The sequence below is a fragment of the Fundulus heteroclitus genome, chromosome 10 (assembly GCF_011125445.2).
Source record: "Fundulus heteroclitus isolate FHET01 chromosome 10, MU-UCD_Fhet_4.1, whole genome shotgun sequence".
Taxonomy (NCBI): domain Eukaryota; kingdom Metazoa; phylum Chordata; class Actinopteri; order Cyprinodontiformes; family Fundulidae; genus Fundulus; species Fundulus heteroclitus.
This window is the reverse complement of record NC_046370.1, coordinates 19,760,535-19,779,040: the sequence shown is the minus strand read 5'-3', so window position 1 is coordinate 19,779,040 and position 18,506 is coordinate 19,760,535. Positions and strand designations below refer to the sequence as shown.

The following is an 18,506-nucleotide window of genomic DNA, read 5'->3' as shown; positions in this document are numbered from 1 at the left end:
CCTTTCATAATCAGATGATTGAGCCTTTTCCCTTGCTTGTCCTTCTCTCCCTCGACTCTTGGAGCTCCCCCTCCCTCTGGCTCTGTCTCGTCCTCTCTCTCTCCGTTTTAATGGGAGTGGAGACTAAGGGGTGAATGTGGCCTTGTCTACAAAGTAGAATACCCTCTATTTCCTCCATGCTTACGAGATTCATTTAGACTTTTTATCATAAATTGTCCTCACTCCTTGGAGGATAGTGATATTCCATTATAACTAAAGTAATTTTAATAATAATAGGCCTGTGTGTTTCTCAGTTTGTTATGGTATTTTACACTGAGCTTTTAGCAGGCTGTTAGCACTAGCTTAGCCATCTGAGGCTAGAGGCAACTACTAGAAGAAAATCCATTTTACACGTCGGGCAATTGTAAGGGCATGTATTGGTCGCATCCCACAAAGCATTGCAAAAATCACCTTCCCCATTTTCCTGGTGAAAATAAACAAAAAAGCTTACATTCAATATAGAATTATCCAACCTAGATGTTTGAACTATTTAAAGTTGCAGACTTATTAAGAAGCATTGAAATGTTCATTTTTTGTGTGTTTTAATGGATATAATAAATGATCCACAATGACAAAATGAGTTCTAATTAATCAGGGAAGAAAAATCCAGTTTTGTCCTTGACATTTGGAAACTAGAATTAATCCAAAGAAAAAAAGAAAAAACAACCTTCACACGTCATTGTTTAATTTGTTGCTGTCATATGCAAAAAGAGGCATCAGGGAAAACTTTATAGGTAAGGATGCAACAATATGAAAAGTTTATTCAAGAAGCATCCATTTCCTTTAATTTTAAGCACCTGAGGTTAGATGAAGAATCCAGACTGCAAATCCGTAAGCACAGACATTTAATTTTCCATAACTCATAAGTAAACAAACTCTGTATTACTTTCTAAACAATAATACTTATAACTTTACTGAAGTTAAACATATGTGATCAGAGAGCTGTTACTTTTCACTCTAATATGTTGGACAAGAACACTCAGGAGACGCTCAGTTTTTACCTGCACAAGTAACTCATTGTTAGATCCAGGAAACTGATGACCAGCCAACAGGCACTCATAGATAACAGCGTTTAAAGTAAAACATTTACTAGACCAAACACTTAATCTTTTAATTACAAATGTATAAAGTAGCTCCAAAATGTTTGTCATATTGCTATACAATGATAAAATGCAGAAGGTTTATTACAAACTGAGAGTTGACACCCATTTCTCTTGCTGCCTAATGGCTAATGCTACATTATTTAGCTTTTTTTCCAACTTGAATAAGAGCCTTAACATTGGGAAAGGAGGTCTAAACTTTAAAAGCATATTTGGGTGCTTTTTTTTGTTCAGGTCAAAACACAGTAACTCGTCTCAGATATAAAGCAATACAGAAGAGATTCTGAAAGAGAAGGCAAGACAGTGATGAAAGATTGAGTCGCCTGCAAAAGTACCTGCTCCAAGGAATCATCAGAGTCAAGAGGGTGGCCAAAAAAGTTTATGTTTAGTAACCTTTTGAAAATTTTGAGAATCTTGAAAAACCCCTTAGGTAAATCAGTCTGAGATAGAATATACTCAAAATCTATAATATTTATTAGGAATTCAGGATATATAAGCATTGACATTGCTGTAATTTTTAACATATTGGTATAGGTCCTATAAGTAAAACTGGGCCAACAATAATAACTGATATTTATTCCCATCTTATTGATGTTTGTGTGTGTGTTTCCAGAGGGGTTGGATGGCCATGTGGTATTTGTTCTCCAGCGTCTGACCCTATGTGGGGGTTGTGAGATGATCCAAATGATGATCCAAATTTTCTGATATTACAATGTCTTGTTGTTACAATGTCTTGTTTAAATATAGCAAATTTCCTTTAATGATGGATAAAGATATTTTCTCGAAAATGTACAACATTTTGACATCAGAAAACATCCAAGGTTTTTCTTGTAAATATGTTAAACCAATCTCAAAATTTCTGAATTTTATAGGTGAAATGTACTTATTTAATATACAAAGACCGTAATACAAATGTTTATTTTTTGGAAATTACAAGAATAAAGACTTAATAATGAAGATGTAGAAGAACAAAGAACATTATGAGAATAAAGTCATATACAAGAACAAAGTCCTAAAATTAAGAGAGTAAAGTTTCACAATCATTTGCATAATTGGTTTAAAGTCCAGGCACTAATAATAATTTTGTGCTGATTTGCTGAACAACTTTACGATTTTGCAGCTATATTCTCATAATAATATATGACTATATAGAGCTCTTGAATGTACATCAGCGCAACTATAAACCTCCCAGACAACATTAAAGCTAGTGCTAGCTGTTATTAGCCTGACAAACAGCCCCCTTGAAGCTGCACTACGGAAGGACCCTGATATTCCCTTAACAGTAATATCAGTCTTGGACATTGAAAGTGACCCAACAATTTTATATAGGTGCATCCGTAATATATATATATATTTTTACTTAATCTCAGCTGTGCAAAATTATGCAAGCCTATTAAAATGTGCTTAGAAATTCCCATTGGCCTATGGGCAAACTGTGATGATGTCATGATCATGATCTTAAAGTAAGAATGAAATTGATATTTTTATTTATTTATTTTTTTGCTATATCAACCAATGCTACCCATGAATCTCTTTAGATTCACAGGTTGTGAAATATCATCATTGTAAAGACTACAAATGCTTTATACATTAATGAAGTCTCATGATTTACAAGATCTGTCTGTTGATTTAATCTGTATTTACGAACATTACAAACACATAGCTGCTCCACTGGGAGAAGTGTCACAAGTAGATTTATCTCAATTTCCCCGACCAAACGTTCACTATGATCACTACAGGTAAATCACGCAGTGTGAGCTTCCATGTGCCTTTTCAGATTTTGTTGTTGTGTAAATCCTTTATTACAAACAACACAAACAAATGGTTTCTCTCCAGTGTGAACACGCATGTGACTCTTTAAATAATCTTGTCGTGAAAAGCCTTTACTGCAAAAACTACAGACAAATGGTTTCTCTCCAGTGTGAACGCGAATGTGAATCTTTAGATTCCTTTGCAGTGAAAATCCTTTACCGCAGACGCTACAAAGAAACGGTTGCTCTCCTGTGTGAATGTGCATGTGAATCTTTAGATTCCGCTGCTGTGAAAATTCTTTATTACAAACACTACAAACAAACGGTTTCTCTCCTGTGTGAACACTCATATGACTTTTGAGACGATTTTGTTGTGAAAATCCTTTACTACAAATGCTACAAATAAATGGTTTCTCCCCTGAGTGAACGCGCATATGAGTCTTTAGATTCTGTTTTAGCGCAAATTCCTTATTGCAAACCCCACATATAAATTGTTTCTCTCCTGTGTGAACGCGAATGTGACTCTTTAGATGATCTTGTCGCGAAAACTCCTTACTACAAATATTACAGATAAAAGGTTTCTCTCCTGTGTGAACACGCATGTGGGTCTTTAGATTTGATTTCAGGGAAAAACCTTTACTACAAAACCCGCACACAAACTGTTTCTCTCCCGTATGAACACCCATGTGACTTTTTAGATGTTCTTGTTGTGAAAATCTTTTACTACAAATAGTACAAGAAAATGGCTTCTTTGCCGTGTGGATCAACCATGTGTGGTTTTTAAGAGATTTCTCTCTTTTAAATCTTGTACCACAAACGTCACAGGAAAAAGGTTTTTCTCCTGAATGGACTGCCAGGTGGTTTTTAAGAATGGTCTTTCTATGAAACCTTCTACCACAATCGTCACAGGCAAATGGTCTCTCACCTGTGTGGACTCTCATGTGTATCTGAAGGTAACTCTTTTTTTTAAATACCTTCCCACAAAGATCACAGCCGTGTTCTTCATTTCCCATGTGTGTCATCATGTGTAATTTAACATGAGACTTCTTTTTAAATCGTTCACCACAGATATTGCAGGCAAATGGTTTCTCTCCAATCTGAGGCGTAAGCTTTGAGCGCAGTTTAGAACTTTTACCTCTCCTGTGAACCGCCATCTTGCTCTCTTGAGAAGAACTTGCTGGATCCGGGTTCCTGTGTGATTCTGGTCCTACAGAGTCCTCTCCATCTAGTTCTATTTCTATCTGTTCAGTTGAGCTGCTGCTTGAAGCTTCTGTCTCTTTCTCTTCACTTTTGATTTTATGATGCTCTGCTAGTTCAGGTTTCTCTTCATCTTCCCTCTTCACAGCAAGCTGCTCTTCCTCCGGACTGATCCACTGTTCCTCCTCTTCCTCCTTTATGTGGGAGGGCTCTGGGTCCTGCTGGTCCAAACTGGAGCTCCAGTCAGGGAGAACCTCCTCTTTAATCACCAACACCCGGTAGTCTAGAAACATCAAAATAAACAAGGACATTGGTCTCTAACAACAATTAAAAATAAATCTAAGCATTTGCATATTAAATTAATTGGCATTCATTTTTATTGAAATCAGAAGCCCCTTTCACACTTACAACCTTACCCAGTAATTTACCGTGTGAATAAAGCCAGAACTGATTTACAGGGTAAAACTGACCCGGCAATTTACTGGGTCAAGACCTAGTATCATACCCAGTAATTTACTGGGACTGCTCTCATGTGAATATAGGCGTTACATTCCTGGGTAAGGCACACATTTGCTGTCAGATGCTACATTGTGGCTCAAACACTGTTTCCGTTTGAACTGCCTAATCCACAACTGCCTGTCCTTTTCATAATTTTGGCAAGTAACTGCAAGATCATGTTCTAGTCATGGTTTAGCTCTTCCCCTGTTGTCTCCAAGTCGCTTGTCTGGCTGAGAAATGTGCTGAAATTATATATCTTCTGCAGTTTTCATAAAGCTACAAACCTCTGGTAAGAACCATTCATGCCAAAGTTATTGTATGTTGTGGTTTATCAGCTGTTTGACAAACATAATTTCCACTGAAAATGTTCTTTAAAGGTTGGCTTGATCAGTTATAGTTATACCCTTTGCATTACTGACACCTGGTGACACCAGGTGATATTATGTACATCCAGTCCACTGTTGCCGGGTTAGGTTCGAGCCTGGAACGTAGTCCCCATAATGGGACTTATGTATGAAAGGGGCTTAAGAAAGAAAAAAAAGCTATTTATTGTTAATAAATTGTGGATAGATTAATTTACAATTTGTCTTTCAGTTTTGTTTGATCACTACTTTAAAATTATCTGAGTAGGAAAAACTGTAGCGTTCATAACCACATACAGAATAAATTATATATTGGTCATATTAGTGGACTGAGCACCTTGCTCCTGTAGTATCTTGTCCAAGAAACATTTTAGTGTTGAGATTATGTGAGACATGTGATGGTTATGGATTATGGTGGTGCAGGAGTTAGGGAGTTTTTCTGTGCGTTGCCGGTTCGATCCCCCGCTCCATCCATTCCAGTTGTTGTGTCCTTGGGCAATTCACCTGCTTTGCCTGCTGGCAGTGGTCGGAGGGAGACAATTTTTGGCAGTTAGCTACCAACATAGCTCACCACCGTGAATGGATAAATGACCCATTCACTATGGGGTCGTCAGACTTGATAAAGCGCTGTACAAGCCATCTATGTATTTTGTGCAAACATTTAGTGTGTGAAAAGTGAATAGAAAACTTCAGGGCCTGTATTCACAAAGAGTCTCTATAACTGTTGATCTATGGGGATCAACGGATCAACGTGTTCATAGGACTGGACACGCTTCTCTCTACATACAGGAGGAGGTGGTGGAGCGCATGGACAGCATTAGGTTCCTGGGGATTCACATCTCCTCCGACCTCTCCTGGACTGCAAACACCTCCCGCCTGGTGAACAAGGCCTAACAACGGCTCTTCTTCCTCAGGAAACTGAAAACATCTGGACTTCCCACTAAACTGCTAAAAAAAACTTCTATAGAGCTACAATAGAGAGTGTTTTATGTATCAGCATAACTGTGTGGTATGGGAGCTGCACAGTCCAGGAGAGGAAGGACTTGACACCGGTAGTGAGAACAGCACAGGGGATTGTGGGATGCCGTCTGCAGGATCTAGACTCAGTTTATGCTCCTCTGATCCCACCCACCCAGGCAATGAACTGTTTGCCTCTCTCCCATCAGGTAAACGCTTTAGAAGCATAAAAGCCAACTGCCCCCTAATGGGAGACGGCAGTCCAACGCTTTAAAATCACCCCACTGTTAGTAGCCAGTCATGCGTTACAATCACTTTAATGTTACTGCCTACTGCACACTATTATCTCAGAATGTCTAAATGCACATTTCTGTAAATAAAGCCTCAAATTATTGCACAAAAGCACCTCATTAGCTCATTATTTGTTATATGTGACTCATGAAGGACAGCTAGTTCATATAAACCTTCAGGAGAAGCTCGCCCAGCTGAATGTGCCTGACTCCACCTGCAGGTGGATCACAGACTTCCTGTCTGACAGGAAGCAGCACGTGAAGCTGGGAAAACATGTCTCTGACTCACAGCTCATCAGCACTGGTTCCCTCCAAGGCTGTGTTCTTTCTGCTCTGCTCTTCTCCCTGTACACCAACAGCTGCACCTCCAGTCATCAGTCTGTAAAGCTCCTCCTGAAGTTCGCGGACGACACCACTCTCATCGGACTTATATCTGACATTTCTCCACTTTAGGAGCTCTCTGAGCGCCTTAAGATGCTGTGTGAATAACTTTTATCTTACAGAGGTAAAAATAAAAATCTTAGAGTTTGGGACGTTCTACGATTTTTCCTAAAATGATGCAACTAAGAGCTAAATTTAGTCTTAGGATTCTTTGCGAATATGGGCACAGAGTTCTACATAGCGGTAGCAAGAATTTCAGCAGCAACATTAGGTTACTTTATTTTACTCTGATAATTTTTTCTAGCACATATGATAAAATGGTTAAATTAAATGTCACCATCACATGTCCTTGGTGTTGCTTTACTAAACGAGTTAAGTTGTATTTCACTGAGCCGTTAGTGCAAGTTCTCGGAGTCGCTCATGTGGACTACACATGTGAGCTCTGCTAGTGAATAGTCAGTAATTACTAAGTGGTATCATTGCTGAATAATAGCAGCTTTTTAGACCATTTTACAATATTGTACATAGATACAAAGCAAAAAGTTGACACCAGAAACTTTTCTAAACTACTTTAACGTTCTGAAATAAAAGCAAATTATTTGGATATCAGAACAGACAACACGATTTGCATAAAAAAAAATAAAAATAAAAAAGATACCCACACACACACGCACAAAGCAAAGAGTTAAATGTATGTAGGCCGGAAAGTGTCAGCAGGTAAAAAATTAAAAAAATAAAGCAGGCGGAAATCCGTGCTCACGCTTTACTAAAGTGTGCTCTCGGTTTCTAGAATCTGTGCGGACAGATTGAGTGGGATTTCAGTTTCTGCAATCCATGTGCATGGTTTGCTAAACTGTGCACTCCGTTTTGCAATCCCCTCAAGCAGATTACTTAGTGAAATCTGTCAGACGCATGGCCCACACGAGCGTCATTTTAAACCCAGCGTAAAATAAATAAAGTCATGTTACAAGCTGTGAGGTGTGCTGATTAAAACAGGGCAGTACGTAGTAATCTGTGCGCACATATCGCAAAACCGAGCACAATGTTTAGTAAAGCGTGAGCATGGATTTCCACCTGCTTTGTTTTTTGCTGTTTTTTACCCACTGACACTTGCCAGGGTCTGTATCAATGAATACAGCATCCCAGGAAAAGCACATCCTACCAACTATGAGGCACAGATGACGTCAGAATGCTGGGAAGCACAGGTTTCCAGTACCCGGTATATAATATCAGATTGAAAGTAAGTGGTTAATAGTACGATTTTTTTAATTAGGAGTGAATTAGCAGTCAGCAAATATCCACACCCTTATCATCCGAGCTGAAAAATCTGTTCTGTAGACTAAAATCAGTTTTGATCACTTTTTTACAACACAATTCTGAAGGGTACAGTTACGAAATAGGAAATGTCTGTCTGATAATTTTCTGACCTGTCTATTTTGTCTTTTCTACTATGAATGCTGGAAATTTACAGACCATAGTTCAGCAGTCCTTTTAAAACGTCCAATCAAACTTAGTTTTCCCGATTCTACCCAACCAAATGTGTGTCACTTACTGAGATCTTTGTTGTCTTGTTGCTGCTCCAGGTCTGATAAGGATGCTGCAGGTATAAGTGGCACCAAACCTGAGTCCTCCAGGCTCCTCTGCTGCAACCTTCATCATCTCAGACATCCTAGATTCACCAGCGATTCTGTTTTTCACAATCCTGGTTTGAACCCTTTACATGTTCGAGCAGATCAAGGTTTCAGCCATGGATCGTGAAACTGGAATCAGACACAAACCATCATGCAGTCAGATAAAGAGGATCAGCAGAAAATGTAAACAGCAGCAGAGCAGAGAGTCTGGTACCTTGGTCAGCAGCTCTGTGTCCTCTCTGCAACTGTCCCCAGTCTCTCGGTCCTCAGCTGGATAACAAGCCAGTCACCGTCTCACATCTGGGACTGAGGAATCATCCTTAAGCGTTAAAGTCTGAACTTTTAAAATCCATAATGTCGGAAACACTGATGTAAATCTCTGCTGTTAGCTGCTTTAGCTACCAGTCCATTCATGTTGCTAATGGAGGCTAATTACATTCTGTAATGCAAATTTCGGCCAGAAATAATCAGTGGTTCATAACAAACGTGCAGCAGCGCCATCTTTATCAAGACCATTGAGTAATTTATTATCACAGGCTTGTTTTATACCAACATTAAGACGTTTTTTCTCTCGGCACTTAGGCTAATATTGTAACATCCGGTCTTAGCCTCTAGAACGACCAATGGAAGACGAGGAAAGCTTTGACGCAGAGATTACACTTCCGTTTCTCACCATCAGCTTTTCAGAAGAAAGTATGAACGCATCAAACTAAAACGGATATTAATTCGTTAAATCGAGTTTATTTATAAAGGCACTGTTCGCAGCTACAATGAAACTGTTCATCTCTCAGTGTTTCCTCCTCTAATTTTATAGAATACTGTTTCAGTGAGTGATGTTATTTTATGTCGGCCTGTGATAAAATTATATTATTGGAAATAAAAAGTAAAACCTGCTGATAGAGAGGACAGTATTTGAATTAAAAATTATCCTACATCTTTCTTTTCAAAATAAAATGTCGACCAGATATGGGCCCTTAACTTGGACATTTCATTCTGGCACCCCTGGATATTCGAGCTTGACTATTCTAAATCATAATTTAAATCACTCCAATCCAAACTTCATAGAAATATAGAGCTATGAAATGTATGAGATGCCAATCAAGCAGCTGTCCTCCACTTCTGCATTTAGTCTAGTCTGTAGCAGTGGAGAGAAGTAAAAAGGTCCCACCTGGATCAAAACATTACAGGGAATCAAATTAATGATGTCAGACTGTTGTACAGTCTTCAGATTAAAAGGCTAACAGAAAAAAGTAAAAAAAAAAATAAAAAAATTAGACACAATTATGGGTAATATTCTCTGTTTTAATGAAACAAGACATACTGCCTCATTAGATGCTCTGATGAAACATAAATAAGGCATTTTCATCTACCGTTTAACAGATCATGTGTTCCCTTTTACAGATAGAAAGGAGATTTTAAATGATATCTGTCCATGTAAAGAATATTTATTATAAAATCCATTATTGAGGATAATAATTTCAATTCAATTCAATTTTATTTATATAGCACCAATTCACAACACATGTCACCTCAAGGCACTTTACAAAGTCAAATTCAATTCAATCAAATCATACAGATTATAATACCCTCCATATTGCACAGAAACTATGTTGTCTCACTTTGTCTAGTTCTAGTCCTGCGAACAGCGAGTGAACAGGTCACTGCACCTGTTCTCTTGTGCATTCTCAAACCTTTCTTGGTGGAGCTTGGGTGTTTAATGAAGTGGAGGCCTTGTGTTCCCAGCTAAGATTCTGCTTATGATCAGCAGCTAGACGCTCTTGAAGAAAATTTTGACCTCCAAATACTAAGGGAACACATTAGCCAGTGTGAAATTGGCTTTCTTTTACACTGATGATGAATGATAATAAAATATGATGATAAAAGCTCCTATTCTAAAAACACTTTCCTTCTCAACTCATAATTAAACATTCATTACATTTTTCCATCATTTATACTCCACTGATTTTAAACCTTTTAACCATTATTTCAGCTGAGTTTATGATTTGTCACATTCACAAAAACGTAACCTCGAACTCCTTTACAGGACAAAATGTTTTATAGTCATATTACATATTCAGCAAAACTCCGTAGAAACATTTCTAGTACAGGACATATCTGTTGATATAACCCAGTTCAGGTTCAACTTGCCTTTAATAAATTTGGATTTTGAACAAGAGTTGATCAAACTAAAAATAAATTTAAACTTCACATTTTACAAGTCTTTTTATTTACTGGGAACTTCATATAATAAGGCAGATCCACCAGGGTGGAACTCACAGGTCTACAGTAGAGACAACTGTATAAAACATGTAGCAGTAATGAAAACAGAGGTTCAGCCACAAAAAGCAGAGCTGGATTAATGCACTGCCTGATCAAATAAAAGGTCACACACTAATATTTCGTTGGACCGCCTTTAGCCTTGATAACAGCATGCACTGGCTGTGGCCTTGTTTCGATAAACTTCTGCAATGCCACAAGATTTATTTCCATTCAGCGTTGCATCAGTTTTACACCAAGGTCTTAGTATGCCCGTGCCACCAGGGAAGAAAAGAAAATGAATGGAATAATTGGGTCATTCAGTATATTCAGGTAGTCAGCTGATCTCATTCTTTGGGCACATACAGTTGCTGAACTTAGACCTGACCAAGTGCAGCAACCCCAGGTCATATTACTGCCCACACAGGCTAAAGCCTATTAAAGACTATTAAAACACACCCATGAGTTCTAATGTTGGTTTCTCTTCGACTTGATTTGACCAAACCTTTAAATGATTCAATTCAATTTTATTTATATAGCGCCATAATTCATAAAACATGTCATCTCAAGGCACTTTACAAAGTCAATATCAATCATATTATACAGATTGGTCAAAAATGTCCTATATAAGGGAACCAGTTGATTGCATCAAAGTCCCGACAAGCAGCATTTACTCCTGGAGAAGCGTAGAGCTACAGGGAGAGTCGTCTGCATTGTCCATGGCTTTGCAGCAATCCCTCATACTGAGCAAGCATGAAGCGACAGCGGAAAGAAAAACTTTCCATTAACGGGAAGGAAAACCTCCAGCAGAACCGGGCTCAGTATGAACGGTCATCTGCCTCAACCGAGTTTTTTACGACCACATTTCTTCCTTGAAGACGATGGTTCACCAAAGTCCTTCCAGTTTTTAATAATGCGGTGGACAGTTCTGAATCAGGTTTTAGTAGTGTCTGCAATCTGCTTAGATTTTTTTCTTTGCTTGATGTATGCCAAAGATTTCATTGTTCTTAAACAGACTAGCATCTCTTCCACGATCACAGGATTTGCCTTTCGATGGTATTGTTTAAGAAATGAGAAGCAACCCATTGCATCAGATGGGGTTAAAAATAACTTGTTCCCAGTGGAAAGCTGATACTCCATTCAGTAATTATCCAATAGGAGGCTCGTACCTCTTTGCTTAGTTAAACCTGGGTGACGACATGTTTTTTATTACCAGGCAGTGTATAACCTCTGAAAAAATATCAACGGAAAATGTAATAGATAAAAGACCCTTCAGATTTTATTATTATTATTTAAGAGCTTTACTACAAATAACCATTTTCTCTGGCATGAACACGCATGTGTCGTTTTAAACGATCTTTAAGGGAAAACGCTTTATTGCAAACACTACAGATAAACTGTTTCTCTCCAGTATGGACTTTCATGTGCTTTTCAAGGTGACACTTTTGAATAAATCTGCTTTTACAGACATCACAACCAAATGGTCTCTCCACTGTGTGGAGTTTCACATGCCGCTGTAACTGGATTTCGTTCGCAAAACATTTGCTACAATCGCCACAGCTAAACGGTCCGTTGTGAACCTTCATGTGCCTTTTGAGATGATGATGTTCGGAAAATCCTTTACTACAAACGCTACAGATAAACAGTTTCTCTCTCGTGTGGACGAACATATGTCTGTCTAGATTATATTTGATTGAAAATCCTTTACTGCAGATTCTACAAATGAAGCGTTTCTGTCCTGTGTGAACACGCAGGTGTTTCTTTAAATTCTCTTGGAATAAAAATCCTTTACTGCAAGTATTACAAATAAACCGTTTCTCTTCTGTATGAACACGCAGGTGTTTCTTCAGCAACCAATGTTGATGAAATCCTTTATTACAATAACTACAAATGAGCGGGGTCTCTTCTGTGTGAACATGCATGTGTCGCTTTAGAGTCTGCTGTAGTGAAAACCCTTTACCACAAACTCCACAAACAAACGTTTTCCGTCCTTGGTGAACACGCATGTGTCTTTTCAGATTCTCTTGTAATGCGAAGCCTTTACTGCAAATGCTGCAAACGAAGGGTTTCTCTCCTGTGTGAACACGCATGTGACTCTTGAGGCGCATTTGTTGTGAAAATCCTTTACCACAGACACTACAGACAAATGGTCTGTCTGCGGTGTGGATCCACATGTGGCTTTTGAGGTGGTGCTTTCTTTTAAATTTGTTTCCACAAACATCACAGGAAAAGGGTTTTTCTTGTGAGTGGTCCTCTGGGTTCTGTTTAAAGAGTTTATTTGCATGAAGCCTACCACAACCATCCTGGGCCAATGGTCTTCCTCCTGGGTCGAGTGTCCTGTGTGTCCGAGGAGACGCCTTTTCTTTAAATCCTTCACCACAACGATCAGAGCTATGTTCTCCCTTCGCAGCATCAAGAATCTTCCGTTTGAATCTTTCACAACAAACATTGCAACGAAATCTTGCTTCTTTTACATTAAGTTTGGAAGACAGTTTATATGTTTTATCCCTTTTGTGAAAAGTTATCTTACTGTGTTGATAAGAACATAATGGATCCAGGTTCCTGTCTGGTTCTGGTCCTCCATAGTCCTCTTCATCGGGTTCTGTTTCCACCTGTTCCACTGAGCTGCCCGTGTGAGCTTCTGGCTCTCTTTTGTCTTCGGTTTTGTTGTGACGAAGCTCTGATAACTGAGGTTTCTCTTCATCGTCAATCTTCACAATCAGCTGCTCTTCCTCCTGATTGATCCGCAGTTCCTCCTCTTCCTCCTTAACGTGTCTGTGGCGATGGGGAACCTCCTCTTTCTTCACCAACATGTGATGGACTGGGAACAATTAAAAACACATGGACATTTATTACTTGTGAAAAAACACCACAATATTACAAAGCGATCCAACAAAAGTAATTTCTTTAAAACCATAACAACCTCTAAACATTGGTAGCAACTTTACTTTACTGCTGTTTGACAGGCACCCATTAGTGCAGCTGCCTTGCTTTTAAAAAAAAAAAAAAAACAAGGATGAGTTTAGTTAAATAGACCATTCTAAGACAATTTATTTAAATTTTGAGACCATTTTGTGATGAATAAGATGAAACATACAACCCTCAAACTTTAAACATGTTTGAAAGGAGAAAAGAACATCTGTCCGTGACTCTGCTTCTTCTGGTGAAGCAAAAACTTATTTTTTTGTTTGACCAATTACATGGTCAGCCAAACTGTGCCTAGAAATATGTTGGTCCAAAACAAAAACAAAAAAAGATGTGAGAAAAGAGGGACAAGTACAAACATGAAGACATTTTTACATTTTGTTTGGGTGTGGGTTGTATGGGTTTAAAAAATGTCTGTAAATAACGTAAAGGGTTTATCAGGAGTAACAAACATATCTAATTAAACCATGGCGTCTTTACATTTTGTCACACACATCTTCCCCAGCCAGAGGAGCACCATCAGTCTCTCGTCCTGCAGCTCCACCAACTGACCTCTTCCCTGAAAAAGGTCAACACCAACAAGGCGGCAAGTGTCAGCCCAGACGCTTAAATCATACGCGGACCAGCTAGCGGGGGTCTTTCTGGACATCTTCAACCCTGCAGCTCTACATGGTTCCTGCCTGTCTGAAATCCTTTGTTATCGTGCCTGTCACAAAGAAACAAATCATCACCTGCCTCAATGATTATCGTCCCATCACTCTGACCCCCATTATCATGAAGGGCTTCCAGAGGATCCTCCTAAAGTACATCAAGGACACCATCTCTGCTGGCTGGACAGCCTTCAGTTCACCTGCAGGGAGATTTGCTCCACAGAGGACGCTGTCTCGTTAGCACTGCACTCAGCTCTTACTCATCTGCAGCATCCCAACACCTATGTAAGGATGCTCTTCATGGACTTCAACACCATGCTCCCAGACATGCTGGCTCTGAAGCTCCACAACATTGGATTATCCACACCTCTCTGCTCCTGGATCAGTGACTTCCTCACCAACAGACCCCAGGTGGTTAGGATAGGGAAACGCACATCTGCTCCACTGATCCTCAACACAGGAACGCTGCAGGCTTGTGTCCTCAGGCCTGCTCTCTTCACCCTTTTCACCCAGGACTGTTCTGCTGTCCACCCCATAAACACAGTGGTGAAGTTTGCGGACGACACCACTGTAGTGAGTCTCATCTCCAAACAATGATGAGTCCCACTGAGGGATGAGGTCAGCAATGTCAGACAGTGGTGCTCCAGGAACAACCTGATCCTGAACACCAGTAAAACCAAGGAGGTAATAATAGACTACAGGAGGTCCAGGAGGGCTGAACACGCTCCTCTCTGCATACAGGCGGAGGTGGTGGAGCGCGTGGACAGCATTAGGTTCCTGGGCATTCACATCTCCTCCGACCTCTCTTGAACTGCAAACACCTCCCACCTGGTGAAGAAGACCCAACAACGGCTCTTCTTCCTCAGGACACTGAAAAGAACTTTTCACTAAACTACTAAAGAACTTCTACAGAGCTACCATAGAGAGTGTTTTAAGACTAGGTATGTTAACAAAAACAGCACCAATTCCAAAACACTTTCTGCTAAAGAAGAGGTAGAGAGTTAATTACAGGAGTCCTTTGGTGGCTTTGTCTTAAAAGAATGATAAAAGAATGTTTATTTGTCATTGTACTGCTATAACTAAATTTTGTTGGACAATATCTACCAGTACAAAACATTTTACACTTTATCTGATCTCAAAGCCAGGGTCTGCCACAGTCCTAGAAGGGACTAGAGGGAGTGATTTCACAAAATTATTTCCAACTCTTCAAACTTACCTTGCATTATTATCATCATCACTTTATTAAAGACACAAATAGGTCCATATAAACAGCCATGCAACCAAATAAATAACAGAAGAAACAATAAAATAAAAGATATATATAAAAATCAATGAAAAATAATCACAAATGTACAGAAAGACTAAAAACGCCAATGGTTCCACATCTTGGACTTACACCTGGCTGAACTATGTGCAGGATTCGTCAGCGTTAAGATGATGTAATTTGTAGAGTTAGCTAATCTATGTAATACAGCATAGAAAGTGGAAACACCCAGTCCAGAAAACAGTTTGACAATGTGTTTGGCACAAGCAATGATTGTAGCGTGTTTATAATTGCCTTTTTTTGTGTCACTTACTGAGATCTTTGTTATCTTGTTTCTGCTCCAGTTCTGATGAGGATGCTGCAGGTATGGAGGACACTGAACTCAGTCCTCCAGGGTCCTCTGCTTCAACTTTCATCATCTCAGACATCCTCTGCACACCTGGGATTCTCCTTTCCACAATCCTTGTGTGCACGCTTTACTTGTTCTAGTAGATCAAGTTTACAGTCATATAACTTGTATCTTCTGTTTTTTCTGTTGCCTGTAACTGGAATCAGACACAAATCAGCATCTGATCAGATAAAGAGCATTAACAGAAAATGTAAACAGTAGCAGAGCTGCAGTGATGCTGCAGAGCAGAGAGTCTGATACCTTGGTCAGCAGCTCTGTGTCCTCTCTGGAACTGTCCCCAGTCTCTCGGTCCTCAGCTGGACAACAAGGTTAGAGGAGGTGTCCACAGAGGATGGAGTCTTCCTCACACAGTCTGATCAACTCGGAGAATGGACTCATCTCGTAGCTCTAAACCATGAACTTATAAGAGGTTCAACGTCAGAAACACTGATTAAGTCCTTGCTGTTAGCAGCTTTAGCCCCATGGTGTCTAACAGGTAAATATGCTAAAGAAAACTAGCATCAAACGTCTCCTAAAAATAATCACGGTGATTCAAAACAAACACGTAGAAGCCTCACGGTAAGTAGAGTCTGAGACACTAACTACACATTTATTTTAGATCTACTTTAAGGCGCTTTTCTGTCAAGACTCAGGACTTAGCCAGCCAAGCTAACATTGACACATCCGTTAACTTCCTGCTCACTGACCAATGAATGACGAGTAAAGTTCTGAATTCAAAGAGCACTTCCTATTAATATTTCAGATTAAGACGGCATGTATGGGAAAGAACAAATATTGTAATACTCAAATAGATTTATCTTGCCACGACATCAATTTCAAATAATTTTTTTATATAAGATTCACTAACCTTTCAATGCTCTTTACAGAATAAAAAAAATACCAGCTGATTAAATACAATCCAATTCAGTCCAAGCACAGCTCAAAAAGAATACTTTTTTAACTTTTAACTTTATTTACAGAAGAGTCGATTTACAAAACAATTTAGTTAAAAATAAGTGTAATTTAGTTAAAAAAATACTTAAAAAGGAGGTTGTTGTGTTGCAGTTCGCCATCATCTGACACATTACATGAAACCTTGTTAAAACCCCACAACTACATAAAATCACTAAATTATACATATAATATTAATTACATATATTGCTATTTGAACATGTTTTTTGTGTTAAATTTATAGGTTTGCTGGATTGTTTGTCTGAAAGAAATCATTCATTCATCCATTCAATTTAATCAAAGATTTTTTTAGACTCTTTAACTAAAAATAAGTAAATAAAATGTGTCAAAAAGTACATCAACACCTCAGAGGCATTTGAAAGCCAGATATTAAGAAGCTTTAAACAACATTAGAAACGTTTTGTGAAGAAAGACAACTTATTTGAATGTTCACAGACTGATAAAAGAACTCAGGCACATTTTGGAGTTACATCCAAGACACTTTAATATCTATTTAGCAAACTAATCATTCCAATTTACAGAGGCTTCTTGTGCAAAACTGTATTAAACAGACTAAAACTCAATCAACAATTGTGATAAAACTGCTCAGATTTTACTTTTGTCAAGATCCACTTATGTTTAAAATGTATTTTTACATTTTATACTGTTATCAACTGGATTGTTCCCAGTATCTTAAAAGAACATTTCAAAGGGAGAACTTCTGAATAGACCATGTATTTTTTTTTAGTTATACCTGTGTAGAGTTTCCTCCATACTGACATCAAAAGGTCAGTATGGACCTTTTGAGGTTAGCTTTGCTTTGCAATGTTTTCAAAATCAGTTGACAGTTAAATCTCTGGTAGAAAATTAATCTCACAAAAAACCTGAGTGTGAACTGCTATAATTTTCAAATTAAAACCACATAGGCCATCTGCAAGGACGATCTTAATAAGTTTAATAACAATGACCGCGGGTTTATCTTGAGTAATTCCATTATTTTTTCCAAACATCCATCCATCCATTCATGTTCTAACACGTCTATCCTTTACTGGGGTCACGAGTGGTGCTGGTGCCTATCTCCAGCTGCCAATGGGCGAGAGGCGGTGTACACCCGGACAGGGTGCCAGTCTATCACAGGGCAGGCTGCAACTAATTGTCTCATTTTTAAAGGATTTTCTTTAAAAATCGTACCTATTGCTCCCATTTCTTGTGGAAAATTCCTACAATTCCCACACTTTCTGCCAATGGGATGATGCAAGGGAAGGGAAGGAAAAAAAGCAGCTCAGTGTATCAAGCTCGGTGTCACATAGAAAACAGTTTAATGTAAAGACTTCTTATCTCCATGAGGTTTATAGTGTGAATCCGCGGTATGCGGTCGAAAAATTGAGCTTTGCACAAACCTGTCCACGCAGAGTCCACCGAGAGTATGCGCAGACTCCGCGTGGACATCAACAAACTGTTGAATATAAAAAAAACACATGCAATGCATAATAAAATATGTAAAGTATATCAATAAAAAAATTATGGGTACAGCAGATCAACTTTACCACTTTTATGCATATTTACACGAAACAACCAAACCAATAGTGTTCAGCCAAGTTCTTTGAAAACCGATTTTTAAATCTGTACTAGATCCTTTACACAATAGCAACACACAGCCCATCTGTAAGCATCAGATGCAGCCACAACAAAGCATTTTATACACCACAGACCTTTCAATGTAAATACAAAGAATATAGTTTTTTTTTTTTACTTTTATGCAAAATATCTTCTAAAAAGATTTAACAATACAGTCAATTTAGTCAAATTCTATGAATATGGGGGCAAAATCTATTACACGTTATATATAATATGTATAATCTGACC

General features: G+C 38.6%; 2 protein-coding genes across 4 annotated transcripts in view; both read right to left on the bottom strand.

Moving 5' to 3' along the window:
- The window catches only part of LOC105939478 (gastrula zinc finger protein XlCGF8.2DB), a 30,670-nt gene extending 14,291 nt beyond the window's left edge, over window positions 1–16,379 (bottom strand). For 2 of the 3 annotated variants that reach the window (XM_036142278.1, XM_036142280.1), the window contains exon 1: window positions 15,951–16,379. Coding sequence is in view for 1 of the 3 variants with exons in the window: in XM_036142277.1 (XP_035998170.1) it covers window positions 11,767–13,283; window positions 15,615–15,729 (1,632 nt within the window). In the remaining 2 variants the exon portion in view is untranslated. Of the gene's footprint in view, window positions 1–11,719; window positions 13,284–15,614; window positions 15,787–15,950 lie in introns of those variants that run through there. The other variant, XM_036142277.1, reaches the window with a different exon arrangement.
- Window positions 708–8,833, bottom strand: LOC118556051 (gastrula zinc finger protein XlCGF57.1-like). Its single transcript, XM_021308119.2, has 3 exons — window positions 8,421–8,833; window positions 8,128–8,335; window positions 708–4,370 (listed from the first exon to the last, which is right to left on the bottom strand). Exon 3 carries the CDS (start codon window positions 4,042–4,044, stop codon window positions 2,884–2,886), a length of 1,161 nt encoding a protein of 386 aa, XP_021163794.2. The 5' UTR covers window positions 4,045–4,370; window positions 8,128–8,335; window positions 8,421–8,833; the 3' UTR covers window positions 708–2,883.
- Window positions 16,380–18,506: the final 2,127 nt, after the last annotated feature.